Here is a 17597-nt window from a genome sequence, read left to right as displayed (position 1 = left end):
CTCCATGAATATAAGAAGCTTCCCTATTCCTCTCCAGCCAGGCCCCCACTGTGGTTTGGGGATGTCTTCAGAGACCAGGAAGATACCATCCCAGGGAGTAAAGTAGTTACTACAAAGGAGGGTCACTCCAGGCTGCAGACCTTTGCACATACTGCCCTCTGCCTGACACACTTTCTCCCTGTTCCATCCAACTCCTACTGACACTTCCAGCTTCTCCCTAAATGTCACTTTCCCCAGGAAGGCTTTGTAGCCACCCCTACATCAAGCACAACTGTGACAGACACACCATCAAAAAGCTAGGCCCCCTATCATGCAGGCCCACAGATATAAATTCGACATCAACCTGAATGAGCTTGGGAGTGGATTCTTCCCAAGCAAAGCCTCCAAGTGAGGATGCAGCCCGGCCAACAGGTTGAGTGAAGCCTGAGCAGAGGACCCAGCTAAAATGTAACCCAGAAACTGTTAAGACATGTGTGCATTGTGTTAAACTGCTACATTTGTGGTTATTTCTTCTGAAACAATAAAAAACTAATACCAGGACCCCTCCCCAATACAGACATTCACAACACCCTGTACGTCTTTCTGGCATTCATCTCAATTACACGTGTTTGTTTAAAGCCTCTGTCTTGCCCCTAGAGCTGAAAGCCCCGTGAGAATAGGAATGGGATGTGTCTTGCTCACCCTGTGCTCCAAATGCCCAGCACAGTTCTGTTCCAGGGCAGTCGGTTGGAGAAAGACCAATCAGTCTGCTTGTTGGCTGGCCCTCCCGTCCTTTCCAGCCCCTTCTCCCTGGCCATATCCCATTCTATAGACCTGAATAGTGTCTTGTCTTCCCGGCCTCCCTCAAGCCTGCCTGCAGTGGCCATGTGACTTCGTCCTGGCCAGTGAGACATAGTGGAAGTTGGCTGAAAGGTTTCTAATAGTGGTGCCCTCGAGCCAATTTGGACCAGACCTTGAGAGCTGATTGTGTAAGAATTCTGCAAAGTCACTTCTTAAGCACAGTCATTACTCAAAAATCAAATGATATAAACTTACAATTAAAAGTTATATTAAAAATAAAGATAAATAAATACTCAAAATTCATTACTTCGTAGTCATTTTACTACAGTGTACAATTACCTATGCTATTGAGGATTTTACATCCTAATGTAACTGTATAATAGAAATGCCAGATAATGTGCTCCTGGCATCTCTTCCCATAACCACAGCCAGCAACGTCCTGTTGGTAGCTTGAAATTCGATGTGGTAGGAGAATTCATAGCACAGAAATTGGTAACGACTCTAGGTCAGGACTTTCTTCCTTGCTCCCATCCCCCAGAAAGCCACGAATTGAAGATTTACCAGCATACCCTTAATTTCCAGGGAAGGTTTTCCTCTTCGGGAAAAGGAATCAGCACAGCTGATGCTGCCTTTTCTCAGTGGCAGAGATCATTACCTTTGGATGCACATGTGATATCTGGATCCATAGCAGCCACTTTACAACCAGAAGCAAAGTCAGAATCAGAGAGATTCTGGCCCATGCTCCCTTGAGTCACTGAATCAAGACAAGGAATCACCTACCTCCAGATTCCATATTAGGTAGGAAAAAACAAATCCCTAGTTGTGTAAGCCAGTGTTAGTCAATTTTTCTGTTACTTACAGAATTCCTAACTGACACATAGAGACATTCAACGAATGTCTGTCACATGGAGTAACTCAGCCTGACTCTCTTTCTTCATCCGTGGCCATCCTGTTTGGGCCCCACGTTCACTGACAAAGCCACCAGCCAGTGAACCAGTCCAGGCAGGTTTCACAGCTCTGACTAGTAGAAAGGTTTTTTCCGATATGAAAATGAATGTTGGGACCTCTTGGCACCTCAGAAAATGAGCCCAGTCCCTGTTTGCCCCCAAAGTCCTCCTGATGTAAAGAGAGCATTCATTCAGTAGGAAAATAAATCAGAGTTTATTGACCCCAAAGTTAGACCAACCCTCTTTGCGGAAATTCCTGACCCGGTTTGATACTGTGAAGGGCCCCTTGGTGGGGCTCGTGACCTGAGACCTCTTCCCAGATTCTTCTAATGACATGTCTCTCAAGGAAAAACATAATTACAAACTATCAGATGCCAAGGTAAGCTGCATTTCCATGGCACTTTTGACTCAGTCTTCCTAGATTCTGGGGCCGAGAGGGAGCAAAGACCGTCCATGGCCGCTGGGCCCAGTTTAGGATGGGATGTCAGTTGAGCAGGGCAGTGAACACCGACAGGCGGCCGCACCAGCCATCTGTGGTCATGCAACAGGCCACCCCCAAGCCCAGCAGCTTAAAACGACGGACATTGATCATGTCACGGTTTGTGTGGGGCAGCCATCCGGCACGGCTTGCCCGGGGAACCTCTGCCTCCAGGTCACCCACAAGGCTGCCATCCAACTGTTGGCTGGGGCCATGGTCTCACGGGAAGGCTTGGCCGGGGACGTTCTGTCTCCAAGCTCACTCATACGGCTGTTCGCGGGCCCCTCTCAGCTGCTCACTATGTCAACCCCACACAGGGCAACTTATATGGCAGCTGACTTTTCTCAGAGCAAGGAAGGTGGAAGCCACAAATGTTTTGTACCCAATATCACAGCTGCTGAAAACCAATGGTTTAAAAAAAAATCCTAAAAGCAGCCATAGAAGGGCGCCTGGGTGGCTCAGTCGGTGAAGTGTCTGCCTTCGGCTCAGGTCATGATCCCCGGGTCCTGGGATCGAGTCCTGCATCGGGCTCCCTGCTCAGTGGGGAGTCTGCTTCTCTCTCTCCCCCTGCTCCTTCTCTGTCTCTCTTGCTCACTCTCTCTCAAATAAATAAAATCTTAAGAAAATTTAAAAAATGATTTAAGAAAAAAGCAGCCCTATAAAACAAACATCATATTCTGGTGAATAACAATAAGAATTAGAGATGACTTCTTACCAGAAATAAATGAAGTCAAAAGACAACGGAACAGTCTTATAATGTTGAAAGAAAAAGGAAAAAACAAAACAAAACACCTGTCGATCCATCTCCTCCAAAACCTACCAGCACTTACGTGCACTGGCCGTGGTCCCCACCCACCGTCGGCCTCCTCCGCCCCACACAGCTTGGTCCCACCCAACCGCATCTCACCTCACCCTCTGCTCTGTTACTGACCCTCTCTCCTTTCCCCTGCCTCAGCTTGACCACACCCACCTGGCTCCCCTCCCTGTCCTGCTGCCCTCCTTGGTTGCCTCTGTCCTCCCCTCTTCCTCTGCCGGATGCGGGAAGGCCAAGTGTTCAAAAAGCCAGTGTTCCCCTGGGTGCGCTCCACTGGTTCTGCACCGTCCCTAGGGATGGTTCATATTCTGGTGAAACCAGAAACATCTTAGCCGGGGCACCTTCCCCTGGGCTACACATGGGCACCTGATCCATGACATGCAGCAGCTCAGACCTGCCTTCCACACCCCAGACCTGCTGTTCCTCTTAGGTTTTGTCACTCCTGAGTGGCTCCAGCATCTGTCCCATTGCCCTGCCAGGGAGCAGGGTCCCACCCTCTTCCCCGTCCCCCACCCCAGCCGCCAGGTCCTGCTGGCTCTCTTTCTGGAGTCCACAGCCTCCACCCCCCAGGCTTTGCAGCTGTCCCCGGAATTATGGCAAAAGCATCCCTATCAGTCTCCCTCTCCCAGGCCTGGCCCCTCCAACCCCTCCTCCACGGGAGAGCCCATGGCAAAGAAGGAGGGGCAAACCTCACAATTCCTTTCCTAGAGAAAAGCATATGGGTTGGTCTGGGAAGCCGCTGGAAGGGAAGGTTACAGGCAAGGAAGACGCAGATGTTTGCATCCAGGCCTACACATTATGTAGGCCATGGGTAGATGGGCTGAGGCAAAGAAACAAACAGAGCCGTCCTGCTCTGAACAAGAATGGACTGGCAGGCGTGTCTGGGAGTACCCCGAGAAGGGGGTGACCCAGTGCCCAGAAGCTGACCTCTTGATTGTAAGCCCACTAAGGGCTGCCCCTTAGGAGAGCCGGGGGTCTGGGAGACGTCATAGCTGGTCAGCACCGAAAGAGATGAAGATACAGATGGAATGGTCTTACCCCCCAAAAGTGATGGGAGATGTCTCCCCACCCCCCACAGTGCGAGGGGCTCTCTTTGGCCTGTGGGAGAATATCTGAGCCCAGAAAATGGCCATAAACCCCAACCAAAAGGCTGTCCTTTTAGCCACTTCTCTAGGGCAGAAAAAAACTCTTGGAGACATTTGAAGGACCACCAAGCGTTTAGTGCAGAGAAGGTAAGAAAGCATTCAGGCAGGTGAGAGGCGCTGCTCGACCTGCAGCCTGGTCTCCAAAGCCTCATAGGACTTGTAGGGAGCATCTTAAGCAGAGGGCCATACTGGGGGGGCTGGTAAAGCGGGTTCCTGGCAGCCCTCGCATGCCTGAGGCCTTGATGTGCTGAGGGCCAGGACTGCAAGCTGGCAGACCATGGGGTCTGTGCATGCTCAGACTTGCTGGGGCCAGGGGTCCTGTCGGGAGCCAGCCTGGAGCTGGTGACCCAGGGCAGCTGGACAAAGACCCCCTTGAGGGAGGGTGGGCCAGATGGAACCCAAGGCAGAAGGTCAATGGGAGAAGGGATTTCAGACAGGACAGAGGGTATAGCTGCTCGTCCCGCTGCCAGAGGGTCTCAAGAGAGAGCTGTAGGTCCCTGCAGACCAGCAGTTTCCTGTGGGCATGCCATAAAAATCCATCCTGAGATGCAGAAAGTGTTTTCCGTAGGCTAGAGAGAGAAAGAGCCTATCCCAACGCTTCTGGGATAGGCAGTGGGGCTTCGACCATGGGGTAGGGCCCCTGCCTTATTACAGGAGCACGGTGGTGATCACCCACCCACCTTGCATGGCCCCAGATGCTATTGCCAGACAGTTGTGTTTACTCCTGGGCTGGCTGTAAGAACAACACCTTTCTACCCCCTGTAGGTGAGGCTGGGATGGGGGGAGGCAAGACGGGCATCCCCAGAAGTAGACCCAGAAACCAGGACTGAGGACAAGCCATTTAAGTGGGAGGAGATCCCGGGAAGCACAGGGACAGAGGGAGGAAGGTCGGGGAAGAAGGGAAGGAACCCAGGGAGGTGTGTCCATGAGCAGGTGGCCGCGGTGGGCAGCGGGGGCTCCATCCCAGTGGGGGCGAGCTCAGAGTTGTCCCGATCAATGAGGGAAGACCTGGGATGCCTTACTGGTTGAGAGCCACTCCCGAAGCTGCATTAACTCCCTGGCGTTCCGGGCCTGCCCCTCACAGAGGCTGAGCGGATCCCACAGCCAGAGACGCAGATGTTTGCATCCAGACCTACACATTATGTAAGAATGGTGTGTGCCAGGCGGCTCCAGGCAGGGCATGGCAGCATCTCTCCAGCGGAGGGTACAGGTAATTATGAGCTGATGGGGCAAGTGTCCTAAGCCAGGTCCAGCCAGGCTTCTCGGCGTGGAGCACAGAGAAGGGAGCACGCCCTGCCCCAGCCACGCTGGGCAGCTCCTGGAGGTGGCCAGCAGCTTCCTGTCCTCTGACCTTGGCATGGGCTGTGTCCTTGGCCTGCAACGCTCCTTCCCTCTTTCTCACTCTGACTCCTGCTCACCCTTCTGGACTCAGCCCTAGTGGCACTCGGTGCAGAAAGCCTTCCCAGACACCCCACCTGCTCCCGGCTAGGCTCCTGCCCTCACTCTCATGGAGCTGACTACGTGTGCTGCCATGGCCTGGTCCTTTGACCGTCTTGTATCAGTCAGATGAGCTGTGTAACAAAATACCACAGACTGAGGGCTTCAACAACATTAATTTGCCCTCACAGATCTGGAAGCTGGGAAGTCCGAGATCATCTGCCAGCAAATTTGGTTTCTACTGAGAGCTCTCTTCTTGGCTTATAGATACCCACCTTCTCCCTGTGCCCTCACATGGCCTTTTAGGAAACTTTCTTCCTCTTTTTATAAGGCACCAGCCCTATCAGACCAGGGCCCCACCTTTATGACCTCATTTAACCATAATTATCTCCTTCTAGACCCCATCTCCAAATATAGTCACATGGGGGGTTAGGGTTTCAATGGGCGGATTTGTGAGGAACACAATTCAGTCCATAGTACATTTCCCCCGTGGGTTTGTGATCAGTCCTTGAGGTCAGGGACAGTGTCTTTTTCATCTGTTTTGTCATGCATGCCCAGCTCAGTAAATATCTGTAGATGAACTAGGCTATCTGGTTGGAAAGAAGACTGCTAACAGTTTGGGAAGGGGGGGGTCATATCATGGAAGTCTTTGCAGAGAAGATAGTGTCTCTGCTGGGTATTGAGGGATGAATAGGAGTTTGCTAGACGGGGCATTCCAGGCAGAGGAAAGAGCCTTTGCAAAGGGTGGCACTGTGTGTGGGAGGGAAGAGGGAAGGGCTGCTTAAGAAACAAGGGTAATCGGGGAGGAGGAAGGAAGAGTGTGTGGAGGGAGCCGGTGGCCAGGTGATGCTTGTGAAGGAGTCAGGGAGCAGCCACGGAGGTCTCCCCCCAGGGGGGTCTCCAGGCAGGGGATGGCATGGGCGAGTGTGTGCTACAGGCAGGTCGACAGGAGGGACCAGAGGGAATGATGGGGCACATCGTGTCAGAACAGAGAGATGTTCGGGGGGCAGAGTCAGAAGGGCTATCAGCAGGCAGGGCTGCTGAAGGGAGCTCTCGGGAATGACGTCCAGCTGAGGGATGCTCTTTGGACCTCAGGATTCAGGCAGAAGGAAAGGGAGCCTCTATTATTCATGAAACCTAGTTCGGTAATAGCCCAGCAGCCTCTGGGGGCCACCAGGGTGGCACTGATGTCCTTCTTTGTTAAATTCGCAGCAGGTGTGCTGGCTAGGGACGCGCCCCCCCCCCCCAGGAGGGGCAGTGCTGGGTCCCAGAACGCCTAGCACAGGTGGGCTACCTCCCCGGCCCCAGGGTTTCTTCCACCGGAAGGTGGGGGTTGGGGAGGGGGGATACAACGGGGATGGAAACTAGCTCTGCAGTGATCCAGCTCTCACTTAGGTAGTAGATGGGTTTCTCCTCTGGAGGGCAGCCTGGGGACTAAGGACCAGGCTGGGGTCAGCACAGCATCCAGACAGGCCCCCGTCTCATTACCAAATATTCCAACCCCGTCCCCAGGTTGCAGAGCACGGCGATGAAACCGTCAGCCCTCTCAGCTTTACAGGTGGTGGAGGGAAAGAGTCAATAGAGGCCAGTGTGGAGACGGCAGGTGGGCGCGATGAAGCCCGGCACAGCCAGGGTGCGGATTTCCTACAGAACCGGCGAGGGGCTTGTGTGACATGGGGACTTCTGAGCTGAACCCAGAAGGTAGAGAGGGGCCTTGCCTGGGGGGGAGGAGGATGTGTCCGGTGGGTGGTCCTTGGGGGCTGAGCAAAGTGCGCCCATTTCCGACTTGCATAATGGAGGGTGCATAGAGTTGTGCCATTTACCAAGATGGGCAGACAGTGTATGTGTGGCCTGGCTTTCGGGGGGGAAACCCCGAAGTTCACAAGCGCCATTACGTTCACTGGGGTGAGACTAGAGAACGCTATAGTCTGAATGTCTGTGTCCCCCAGATTCGTATGTGGAAGCCCTAACTCCCCATGCGATGGGGCCTCGGGGAAGTAATAAGGCCACGAGGGTGGGGCCCTCGCGATGGGGCTGTGCCCTTGGTGGGGAGGGGAAGAGCGGAGAGAAAGCATCTCTGTCCACCAAGTGAGGACATGGTGAGAGGCAGCCGTCTGCAAGCCAGGAACAGGCTGTCCCTAGAACCCAGTCATGCCCACACCCGGGTCTTGGACTTCCAGACCCCACAACTATGAGAAATCAATGTTTGTTGTTTAAGCCACCCATTTGATGGGATTTTGTTACCCTAATCTGAGCAGGCTAAAACAGAGATTAGGAAACATTTAATCCCAGAACAGCATGGGTAACTGTGGTGGGGCAGACCAGCCGGGCCCTCCCGCATGGGAGCCCTACCTGCATTTTCTTCCCTTCCTGAGCCCTGTGCTCCAGCCATAACCAGCTACGGAAGTTTCCAGAACCTGGGAAGGCTTTATCTGGGGCGCAGTGTGTCTGCTCCTACTGTTCCCTCAGCCTGATGCCCTTCCCTTCATTGGCCGCTGGGAATGCTTCCTCATCTGTCAAGACTTAGGTTGGGCAGCACTGTCTTGGAAAGCCTCCCGTGACCTCTGGGGTGTATCTGGGGCCTCCCCAGAAGGCAGTGGTCAGTCTTGCTGTCTTTGTCTGTTTGCTGGTCGGTCTCCCCAGCCCGACGGGGGCCGGCATTAGCTCCCACGCCCCTCTCTACCACTGGAGTGTGGTGCTGGCTGGGACGTGCCCCTGAATTGCTGCCTTCCAAGAGAGGGGCGTCCTATGGCATCCCCATGCAGGTGGGGGTCCCGCCCCTAGCAGCACCCCCCTGCCCTGGGCACCGTCCCGCGCCGCTGCTTTCTGTGGACGCTCTCCCCAGGCGCCATCAGCAGAAGGGGGCCCGTGCGCTGAGAAATGACACACGTCGATGAGAAGTGGCTTTCACCTTCACAAGTTAGGATACACCGTCCTTTATTTTTCCAGGCTCCCCTGGGAGCTGACAGGACATTGCACTAATGAAAAAACCAGGGGTTTCCAGTTGCTCAGGGCTCAGATTGCTAAAGGGAAGGAAGTGCATTAGGTGCTAGAAACACGCCTCCCTCGCCGAGCCGGGCTGGTCGGAAGCCGGTGCGCAACAGGGTGCGTGGTGGGGCTGGAAGGATCTGAGTCACGCTGACTCACAGACGGGACGGCCAGGACACACAGAAAGACACAGCTCCACAGAAGACAGGGGAACAAACTTTGGTGACACCTTCCCAGTGATTCATAAACCTCTCAACCCACATTACAAGCTTCCTGGGACAGGCACCAGCCCTACCCACACCTAATTACAGACACGGACACCTTTCAGCATGGGGCCTGGCCAGCCTTCTGCTGCAGGACCCTGTGCTGACCTTGCAGGCCAGAAGAGGGTGGCGTCTCCCTCCTCCTTCCCCAGCGGCCAGGTGCCTGGCTCAGGACCACACAGTCATGCGGAAGGCTTCAGCCCAGGGGGCTACGTTCCACCGCGGGAAAGACGGGCACAGCAAGGGCTACGTTGGGTATTAGGCTGGATGCATGGAAATCCTCTATTCCGGGGCTTTGGCCATCAGAAGAGGATGTTCTCTCTCTAAGACGTGGAGAATAACAGCGAGGCAGACTGTGGTGGCTACACTTCACGCATACTTATAAACAGCATTACGTGGGCGTTACGTGGGCATTACGTGGGCGAGGGCTGCCCTTAAGGGCACCCGGGTGACAGGTGAAAAAAAAAAAAAAAAAACAACGGAAAGAAAACCGACAAGGAGCTCTAGGTGTTAGGAACACACCAAGAAGCGAAAACACACAGATCCGAACAGTGGAGAATAAGGCTGGAGGCGCTCCCCTTCCGCGGGACCGTAAAATGGAACTCTGTATACGTCGTCTTATGTTTAAGTAGGCTATGCTCTTTAATAAAATAAAAACTTCTGTGTTACTTTAAAGATATCATTTAGGCATCTAGGGGATGATTTGGAAGAAAAATGCAGTGCACGGAGGGCCCTGGCCGAAGGTACCCTGTCAGGCTGACGTTTGTCCCTAAAAACAGACTCGTCACAAGCGGATGCAAAAATCATGCACCCCGCGCTTGACTTCATGCAGTCCCGGGTGCTCTGCGGCACTCTCCCTGGCCTGGCCTGTCTGGGTGCAAGGCTGTGCCTCCCCTGGGCTGAGCAGGTTGGGGGGTGAGCAGACACTGGGAGCCAGATGCCCACCCACCCATGATTGTGTCAGCATCTGTCATTGACAAACCTCCTCCAATCCCGAGTCCCAGGCACCTCTGTGCCCCCAGGGCCTAGTGCGGGGGGGTGGGGAGGCCGGGGCACTGCACGGGGTCGGGAAGGTGGGCTGCACATCGTGTAAGTGTTCCTTGATCTCCTGGGACAGCTACTTTGCAGCATCTCCCTGATGCCAAGCAACAGCGGGGAAGGAACAGCGCAAAGCAAGGCTTCTGGGCTCTGAACCAGGGGCAGGAGCGTTGCCGGCGGAAACAGAGGTCGCACCTGCTCTGGGACCTCCTCCTGCCCCCGCCTCCAGCCCAGCCCTCTCCAGGGGCCCACCACCCGCCCCCCACGGACACAGGGAAGCCAGAGCCAGGTGCAATAGGAGGGGTTTTCGTGGTTCTCTCCAGGTGTCCCGGGCTCTGCCGCGGTGCACACGGTCATACAGCCCGGCGGCCGTCAAAACAACAGGGCTTTCTTCTTGAGGTCATTCCTTTTCCAGAGGGCCAGGCGGTCAAACTCTTCCACGCTCATCCCAAACACTTCCTGGAAATCCTCGGGCGACAGGTGCCTCTGCAAACAAACAGGGAAAGCCAGAGAGGAGCGGTTAGCAATGCCGTAACCCGCGCGGCAGGGCGAGCTCCGTGCTGCTGGGTGGTCCAGAGGCGGGCTCGGCGTCCAGGAGGCCGCGGGCTCCCCCTGCGCGCCCTCTGCATCCCTGCTGTTCCCACGCTGCAGCGCACGGCACCGAACAAAGAGACTTGGCTAGGGGCCCGACCGAACAGGACTCAGGCAGGTACGTGCGCCCATGTTCAGAGCAGCATTGTTCCCGGTGGCCAAAACACGGGCACAACCCAGCTGCCTAAGCGGGGTCCGTGCACACAGTGGAGTGTTGTCTGGCCACGAGAAGCAGCGAAGGCCTGACGCACACAGTGACTCGGATAAGGCATGCGACAGGAGGGCCAGTGAAGGAGCCTGGACGCAAAGGGCCCACAGTGTGTGGTTCTGTTTCTGCGAAGCATCCAGAAGAGGCGAGTCCACAGGGACCGAGAACGGAGAAGCGGCTGTCAGGGGCTGGGGACGGACGGGGGTGGGGAGTGACTGCTCAACGGGACAGCATTTCCTTTCGGGGGCATGGGAATGTTCCGGAACTCGATCGAGGAGGTGGTTGCACCACATGGAAATGTGCTGAAGGCCACTGGTTTCTAGACTGTAAAGTGGCTAACAGGGAATTTTATGGGAATTTTACAATTAAAGGAAACAATTCTTGGCCCCCTCCCCCAATGTGGTTTCCTTGACTTTAAAACAAAACTACTCATACTAAAATTTGTGAGGGTCCGGAGAGAAACAGAGGTGAAGACATTTGGTGAACTATGAAAAGCATAGACACCCGTCATTACTGTTCATGCCTTCACAAAAATCCCCAAATCTGCGTGGCGGGCAGTGGGTTTTGGAGCCCAGTTGTTGGCATGATCTGGAGGAGGGAACACAGGACACCCCTCAGTCTTGTGTGAGTCACCAAAGGCCCTCCTGGTTGAATCCGGGCCCAGAGTACTCAACACGTGCATGTGCGTGCGCACCCACGCGTGCACACACACACAGACACGGACACACACACCCACGCATGCACACACACCCACGTGTGCACACACACCCACTTGTGCACACACACGGACACGGACACACACGGACACGGACACGGACACACACACGGGGACACACACATGGACACACACATACACAGACACACACACAGATACACAGAGACACGAATGCACACACACACACACACGGACACACACACAGACGCAGACACCCCATCAAGCGAGTCTCTGCCAGGAAGGCGCCGGCCGCCGCTGCTATCCTGAGCTTGCACGCAGGACGAGAACCCGGTGCTCGCCAGAAATGAACCCTCTGCACGGCGTGGACGCGGGTGTGCTGGGGAGTCCACGGCCAGTCCACGGAGACACGGAATTGTCGTTGGACAACATCACCCCTTTTCCAGGCACTAAATCACAACCTTCCCAATCACTGTGGGGCAATCGAGAGGTGAAGAAGGGAGGGTAAGAGGAAAACTGTTTCCAGTGCTCTCAGCGCCGACTGGCGGCCTGGCCGGGCTGGGGACACGGGCCCCTGGGGGAGTGGACGGATGTGCAGCGGATCCAGGGACCGTCAAGAGCCCGAAGCTGGTGCGGGGGCAGGCGTCCCCCTTCTCCATGCTGTCCTCAGTGGACGGTGGTCCTGCAGAGCAGGCAGGGATCCCCACGCTGAGCTTTGAGGGGGTAGCCAGGCTGGGGATACGCGGAGGGAGACGAGGCGAGAGGCACGGCGCCCAGCGGTGGGGAGGACGGTGCCGAGGGGTGACTGTGTGCTCACGCCTGGGAGCCCCCCCAGCCAGGGCAAGGGGGACAGTGGCAGCCGGGAGGCCTGCCGGGGGAGTCCGGGGGTACTCGCGGAGCCACAGAGCCCTGTCACTGTGGGTCCCACGCAGCTCACCTGCACCCTCGGGACCAAGATGCCCTGGGAACTTCGTCGGAGAGCTGCACAGAGCCCAGGTCCCGTGGCCACGGAAACGCGCACCCTCAGGACTTGTACCCTGGGGACACACGGTGGCAGGAGAGAGGCAGGCAGACCAGAGGGTGGGGAGAGCTGGTGTGGAGCTTGTCCCCAGTGCCTGAACACAGCCAGGCTGCGAGAGGCAGCTAACGCATCCTTGGGTAGGAGGCCCGACCGGGCCCTGAAAGAGATCCAAGGCTGCTTCCCTCCTTTTTGGCTCCTTGTGGGGGTTACAGAGCTCCACCTGGGGATGGGATGTGGGGAGCCTGAGGCAGGTGTTCTTAACCCTGATGATGCAGTCCTGCGTCCAGGAGCCCACTGCAGGGCAGGGAAGACAGGGTGGGATTAGGAGAGAGCAGGGAGGATGCTACCTGGGGTCCCAGCTGAGTTCCCAGCCCCACAGGCCTTGGCAATAACCCGGGGCGCTTGTCAGAGCTGACGATCTGGGCCCACGGAAACCTACCACGGTAGGCTTAGTGGCCCAGGCCTCTCACAGCCGGTGATGGTAGCTGGGTTTGGGAATGCTGGGGTAAGGGGAAGTCCCAGAGGCTAGCAGGGCCCCCATCCTCATCTGCAGAGAGAGAACAGAATTTGGCTGTCTGAGGACTCTGGAGGGCCAGGCAAGGGTCAGATGAGGAATGCCCGGCAGGGTATCTGTTCACCACCCCCTGGCCCCAACCCAGCTCTAGCTGTGTGGTCCTACGTGTTGGAGCTTGCCCCGCTGAGTCTCCACTACCACCTAGGTGAGGAGGAGCTGAGTTCAAATTGACTTTCAAGATAAACTCGCTCAAGGTCATGTGGTAGACTCAGGCGCCCTCCTTCACCCTGTGCCCTGTAGCAGGCGGGACACGTGGGGCACAGCTCCCCCCAGTGGCTGGAGCCAGCTTTCTGACCCCGGGCCTACTCCCCTGGCCCTGGCTCCTGAAGGCTCCCCGGGAGGCAGGGCAGCCCGACCCCCAGGTGCCCGCCAAGGTCAGGCACGGCCAAGCTCCTTCCTGAGTGAACAGGGAGGAAGCCCAGGGTGTGGCGCCTTTGTAGAGGGGTGGCTTGGCCTCATTCTGACACAGCCTCACTCCTGGGGTGCCCTGGGCTCCCCAAGATGTGCCCCTGGGGAGGAGGCCATTTCTGCAACATGGCAGGGGCCCTGCATGCTTTGCCGGGGGTCTGCTGACATACGACCCTCCAGGGCAGCATCGTGCAAAGACCTCCAGCCCAGGAGCCAGATCCCCCAGGATTCCGGTCCCGGCTCCATCCCGGTCCAGCTGCACCGCGTGACCTGACCTCAGTTACGATTCTGGAAAATGGAAATAAGCACGGCTGTGCCTTCATCCACTCTTCCACCCTTGGAACGTCAGCCCCTCCCGCTCACTGCTCAGACCTGGCCGTGGATCTCGGCTCCTCCGGGAAGCCTCTCCTGACTGCACCCTCACCGCAGGCTCCCAGAGCCCCCCGGCCTCTTTCTCACACCACCCCCCATTTCAAGCTGCCAACGCGATGTCACTGAGGACGGAGTTGGACAGAGAGGCCCAGTAGCACGAGCCCCAGGACGTTTCTCCTTAGAGGTGCGGTCGGTGTCGGCAACCTCGAGAGCGCGGAGGGTAGTAACTGTGGTGAAGGAATTAGGCAGGGCTGACTCTTGAGTAGTTAGTACCTTTGCTTTAACTCTAATTTATGTCACTGCAGGTTTACTCAGTTTTCAGTCGCGGCGGGCTGCAACAAGCAGCATGCAGAACTCCTGAAAACCTAACAGTAGGAGCAAGCCCACTGCCGCTGAGGGGCCTGAGCTGTGGTTCCTGAGGTAACGGGCGTCCCGGGCAGGGACGGGGACCCCCATGCCTGTGCCCCGGAACCAGTGTGGGGCGCTCGCAGGCTGAGCTCTGCACCTGCTCTCCGCCTCTATTCACGGGCCGGCGGCGGGGTGGGGGGGTGGGGGGTCCGGGACACAGGACTAAACCTGACCGGGCCACCCTCACCCCACAGAGATCTCACTCAGAGGGGGAGGCAGCTCAGAAAGCAGTTTGGTCCCTGTGAGGGCTGCGGGACCAGCGATGACCCAGGAGGGCCTTGTCGAGGGGACACCGTGACCCAGAAGCCTCATTGCCTTATAAAGCGTTAATGATCTTTCTGCCAGCATCTTGCGGCCAGAAGGGTGTTTTCCAGGGGAAGTGAACCTCTGGCTTCACTCTGTGACCTGGACCCCTCGGTGGAGGCTTCCTGAGCGTGGGACTCATAAGGACTGACCCCCTGCTCGTGGCAGGAGCTCGTGGGAGGCGCTGCTCCTGGCCACGGACCCGCACACACCTTCACACAGAGAGGAGGACAGTGAGTGGTCGGGGTGGGAGGCACAGGGCGCTCCCACACTCACCTCCTTTCTGCAAGGCGGCAGACCCAGCTGCAGACGGGGGACGCCCGGTGTGGCACAGCCCGCAAAGGGCACGTCGGAACCCCGAACTCCTCCTGGGGTTCAGCACCACCCCGGAACCACAGCCTGCCGCATGCACCTGCAGCGCTCCCAGACCCCTGTGCGGCTCAGCCAGGCAGGTGCCCAGAGCTTCCCTTGGAAGAAGGGCCCAACTCGGGCCTCCCGGCCTCAAGGACTGGCCATCCATGCTATCCTTTTGGTGGCAGAAATCCCCAACTTTTTCTGGGTCACGTTGGTGAAACGGCCCAACCCGGTAGAAAAACACTCATACAGTCTTGGTGTCTAGTGTCAGGGAGCTCCGTGGACACCGTGAGGCCCATGTTGGGACCCCAGTTAGGGAGGCAAACCTCACAATTCTCCTGCACCGACTGAGGACCACGGGCCAGGCTGGGGTGAGAGCCTTCATGGCATCTGCCGCCATCCGCACATGTTGAGATTCTCCTCATTTTATGGCCCCAGGAAACCCTGGCTCAGAGAGGCCATGGGCCTCGCCCAAGGTCACACATCCAGGAAGCCACAGGGCTGGACCTGGGAGCCTGGAGCCAGGCCCAGGGGCCGGAGAGCACCCTCGGGGCTAGGCTGCCTCTGCCCTAGCAGGGCTGGGCTACCCTGCTGGGACCAGCCTGCCCCTCCTCCGGCCTTCACCCTGCAGGGCACTTCCAGCAGCCCCTCACTTCTCCAAGCTCAGCTGTGCTCTTGGGAGGGGCCTGGCTGACCCTCACCCGCTCCTTCCACCCGGCCCACTAGGCACTGCTGGGCCCTGCACTGGTATGGGCTGCCTGGGTGGGGCTCAGGCCTCAGGTGTGCTCAGCCTGCCTCTCCTGGGCCAGAGAGGGGCCGCTTTTCTCTGGAGGACTGGGCTCCACGGTGCGGTTCTGCTCGCTCACATGGCTTAGCTTGCAAGGAGGGGGGGCCTGCTGCAGAGGCGAGTCCCACTGAGTGGGGCCCACATTTTGAAGCTTCAGCTCCTTAGCAGGAGGCCCCTGCTAATGACATCATCGTATCGTGGCCTCGTGGTCTCCGTGACATCACCATCACAATGACATCATCGTCATCACAACGTCATTGTCATCACATCACCAGCACAATGACATCATCATCACATCATCATCATCATGGGATTGTGGTCACTACAACACCACTGTCACAATGACATCATCATCATCACGACATCATTGCCATCACGACATCACCAGCACAACATCATCATAACACCATCGTCAGCATGACACCATCGTCAGCATGACACCATCGTCAGCATGACATCATCATCATGACATCACCATCAGCATGACATCATCACGGCACCATTATCATGATACCATCGTCATGACATCATCATCGACATCGTCATCATGACATCATCATGACATCATTGTCATCACATCACAGCACAATGACACCACCATCACATCATCGTTATGACATCATCATCAATATGACATCATCATGACACCACCATCGTGGCATCATCACATCATCATCGTCATCATGACATCATCATCATGACATCATCGTCGTCGTCATGACACCATCGTCAGCACATCATCGTCAGCATGACATCATCATGACATCACCATCAGCATGACATCATTGTGACACCATTATTGTGACATCATCATCATGACATCATCATCATGACATCACCATCATTACATCATTGTTGTCGTGACATCATCATCGCATCACCAGCACAACACCATCGTCACAACAGCATCATCATTATCATGACATCATCATTATCATGACATCATCAGCATGACATCATCATCATGAGAGCATCACCATGACATCACCGTCATCCCAACACCATCATCATGATATCATTACTGTCGTCATGACAATGGCCACCATGGTTTTTAGAGTGTTGGTCTGTGCCTGGGGGTGCTGGCAGCGCTCCACCTACAGTCCCGTGAGCTCTCCCAGAGCCCATGCAGTAGGGAGGGGATGCAGGCTCTGCCAGGCGGAGTGATGTGGCCGTCAGGTGGTTTGAGGCCCTGTGTCCTTGCCCACCTCTCCCACCAACACTGCTCCGTGATGGGTTCTAGAATATGCCGGGTTCTAGAATATGCCAGGTTCTTTGCCACCCGCAAGGCCTGCAATGCTCTTTCCCTCACTTCACACAAAGTCTCCTCTTCATCCTAGGTCCCAGCTCAAATGTCCCCTCCTCCAGGGGGCCTTCCTGGGTTGCCCTAGCCAATCAGGCCCTTGCTGATCTGGTCACTGCTGACCTCATCTGGCTCCCAACTCCATGAGGGTGGGCACGGGCCTGCCTATTCAGCTTGGTCTCCCACCCTCCCCCAGGGACAATCTCTGTTGGCCACGTGTACCCCTGAATCCAAATCTCTGCTCCCATGTCCCTGTCATACTGCCTCCCCGCTTCCTCCCCTCTCCATGTGGTCTGCTTCTACCAGCCTACCCTACTCTCCCCTGTGGTTCCCTCCTCCCTCCCCATCCCCACCCCTGCAATCCCTGCTACTTGGCCTGGCCTGGGAGGACTGCTCATGCTCGGACCTGGGGGCCCCCGAAGCGCTGGATTCTCATGCAGCCCCATCTCTCAGAGGCACCCATGCCCATGCGCTGGGCACACACTCAGCTGCTGCCATCAGTCTATCAGATTCTCACCAGACCAGTTGGATGGGTTTAAACAAAGGAAGTATTCTTAACCACAGGGTCCTTTTTTTTCCCAGGCACTTTCTGACTTGAGTTCTTACTGTTGGAGCAAAGTCAGGTGTGCATTTAGATTCAAGGTCTGGTGGGGGCGGTCCAGAAACCGCAAGACTCCTCTGCAAGGGGACCCTCCCTTCCCACAGACA

The 17597-nt window shown here is 56.3% G+C and overlaps 1 protein-coding gene across 21 annotated transcripts in view; it reads right to left on the bottom strand.

The window, feature by feature from the left end:
• Positions 1-8511: 8511 nt before the first annotated feature.
• Positions 8512-17597, bottom strand: part of ABLIM2 (actin binding LIM protein family member 2) — a 151186-nt gene continuing 142100 nt past the window's right edge. For 19 of the 21 annotated variants that reach the window (XM_032395440.1, XM_032395446.1, XM_032395441.1 and 16 more), the window contains one exon: positions 8512-10376. In XM_032395440.1, the coding sequence (XP_032251331.1) occupies positions 10263-10376 (114 nt within the window). In that variant the 3' untranslated portion in view covers positions 8512-10262. Of the gene's footprint in view, positions 10377-11563; positions 12931-17597 lie in introns of those variants that run through there. The other 2 variants (XR_004298263.1, XM_032395442.1) reach the window with 2 other exon arrangements.

This window comes from Phoca vitulina, unplaced genomic scaffold (assembly GCF_004348235.1).
Source record: "Phoca vitulina isolate PV1807 unplaced genomic scaffold, GSC_HSeal_1.0 scaffold85, whole genome shotgun sequence".
Taxonomy (NCBI): Eukaryota; Metazoa; Chordata; class Mammalia; order Carnivora; family Phocidae; genus Phoca; species Phoca vitulina.
This window is presented reverse-complemented; position numbering and strand designations above follow the sequence as displayed.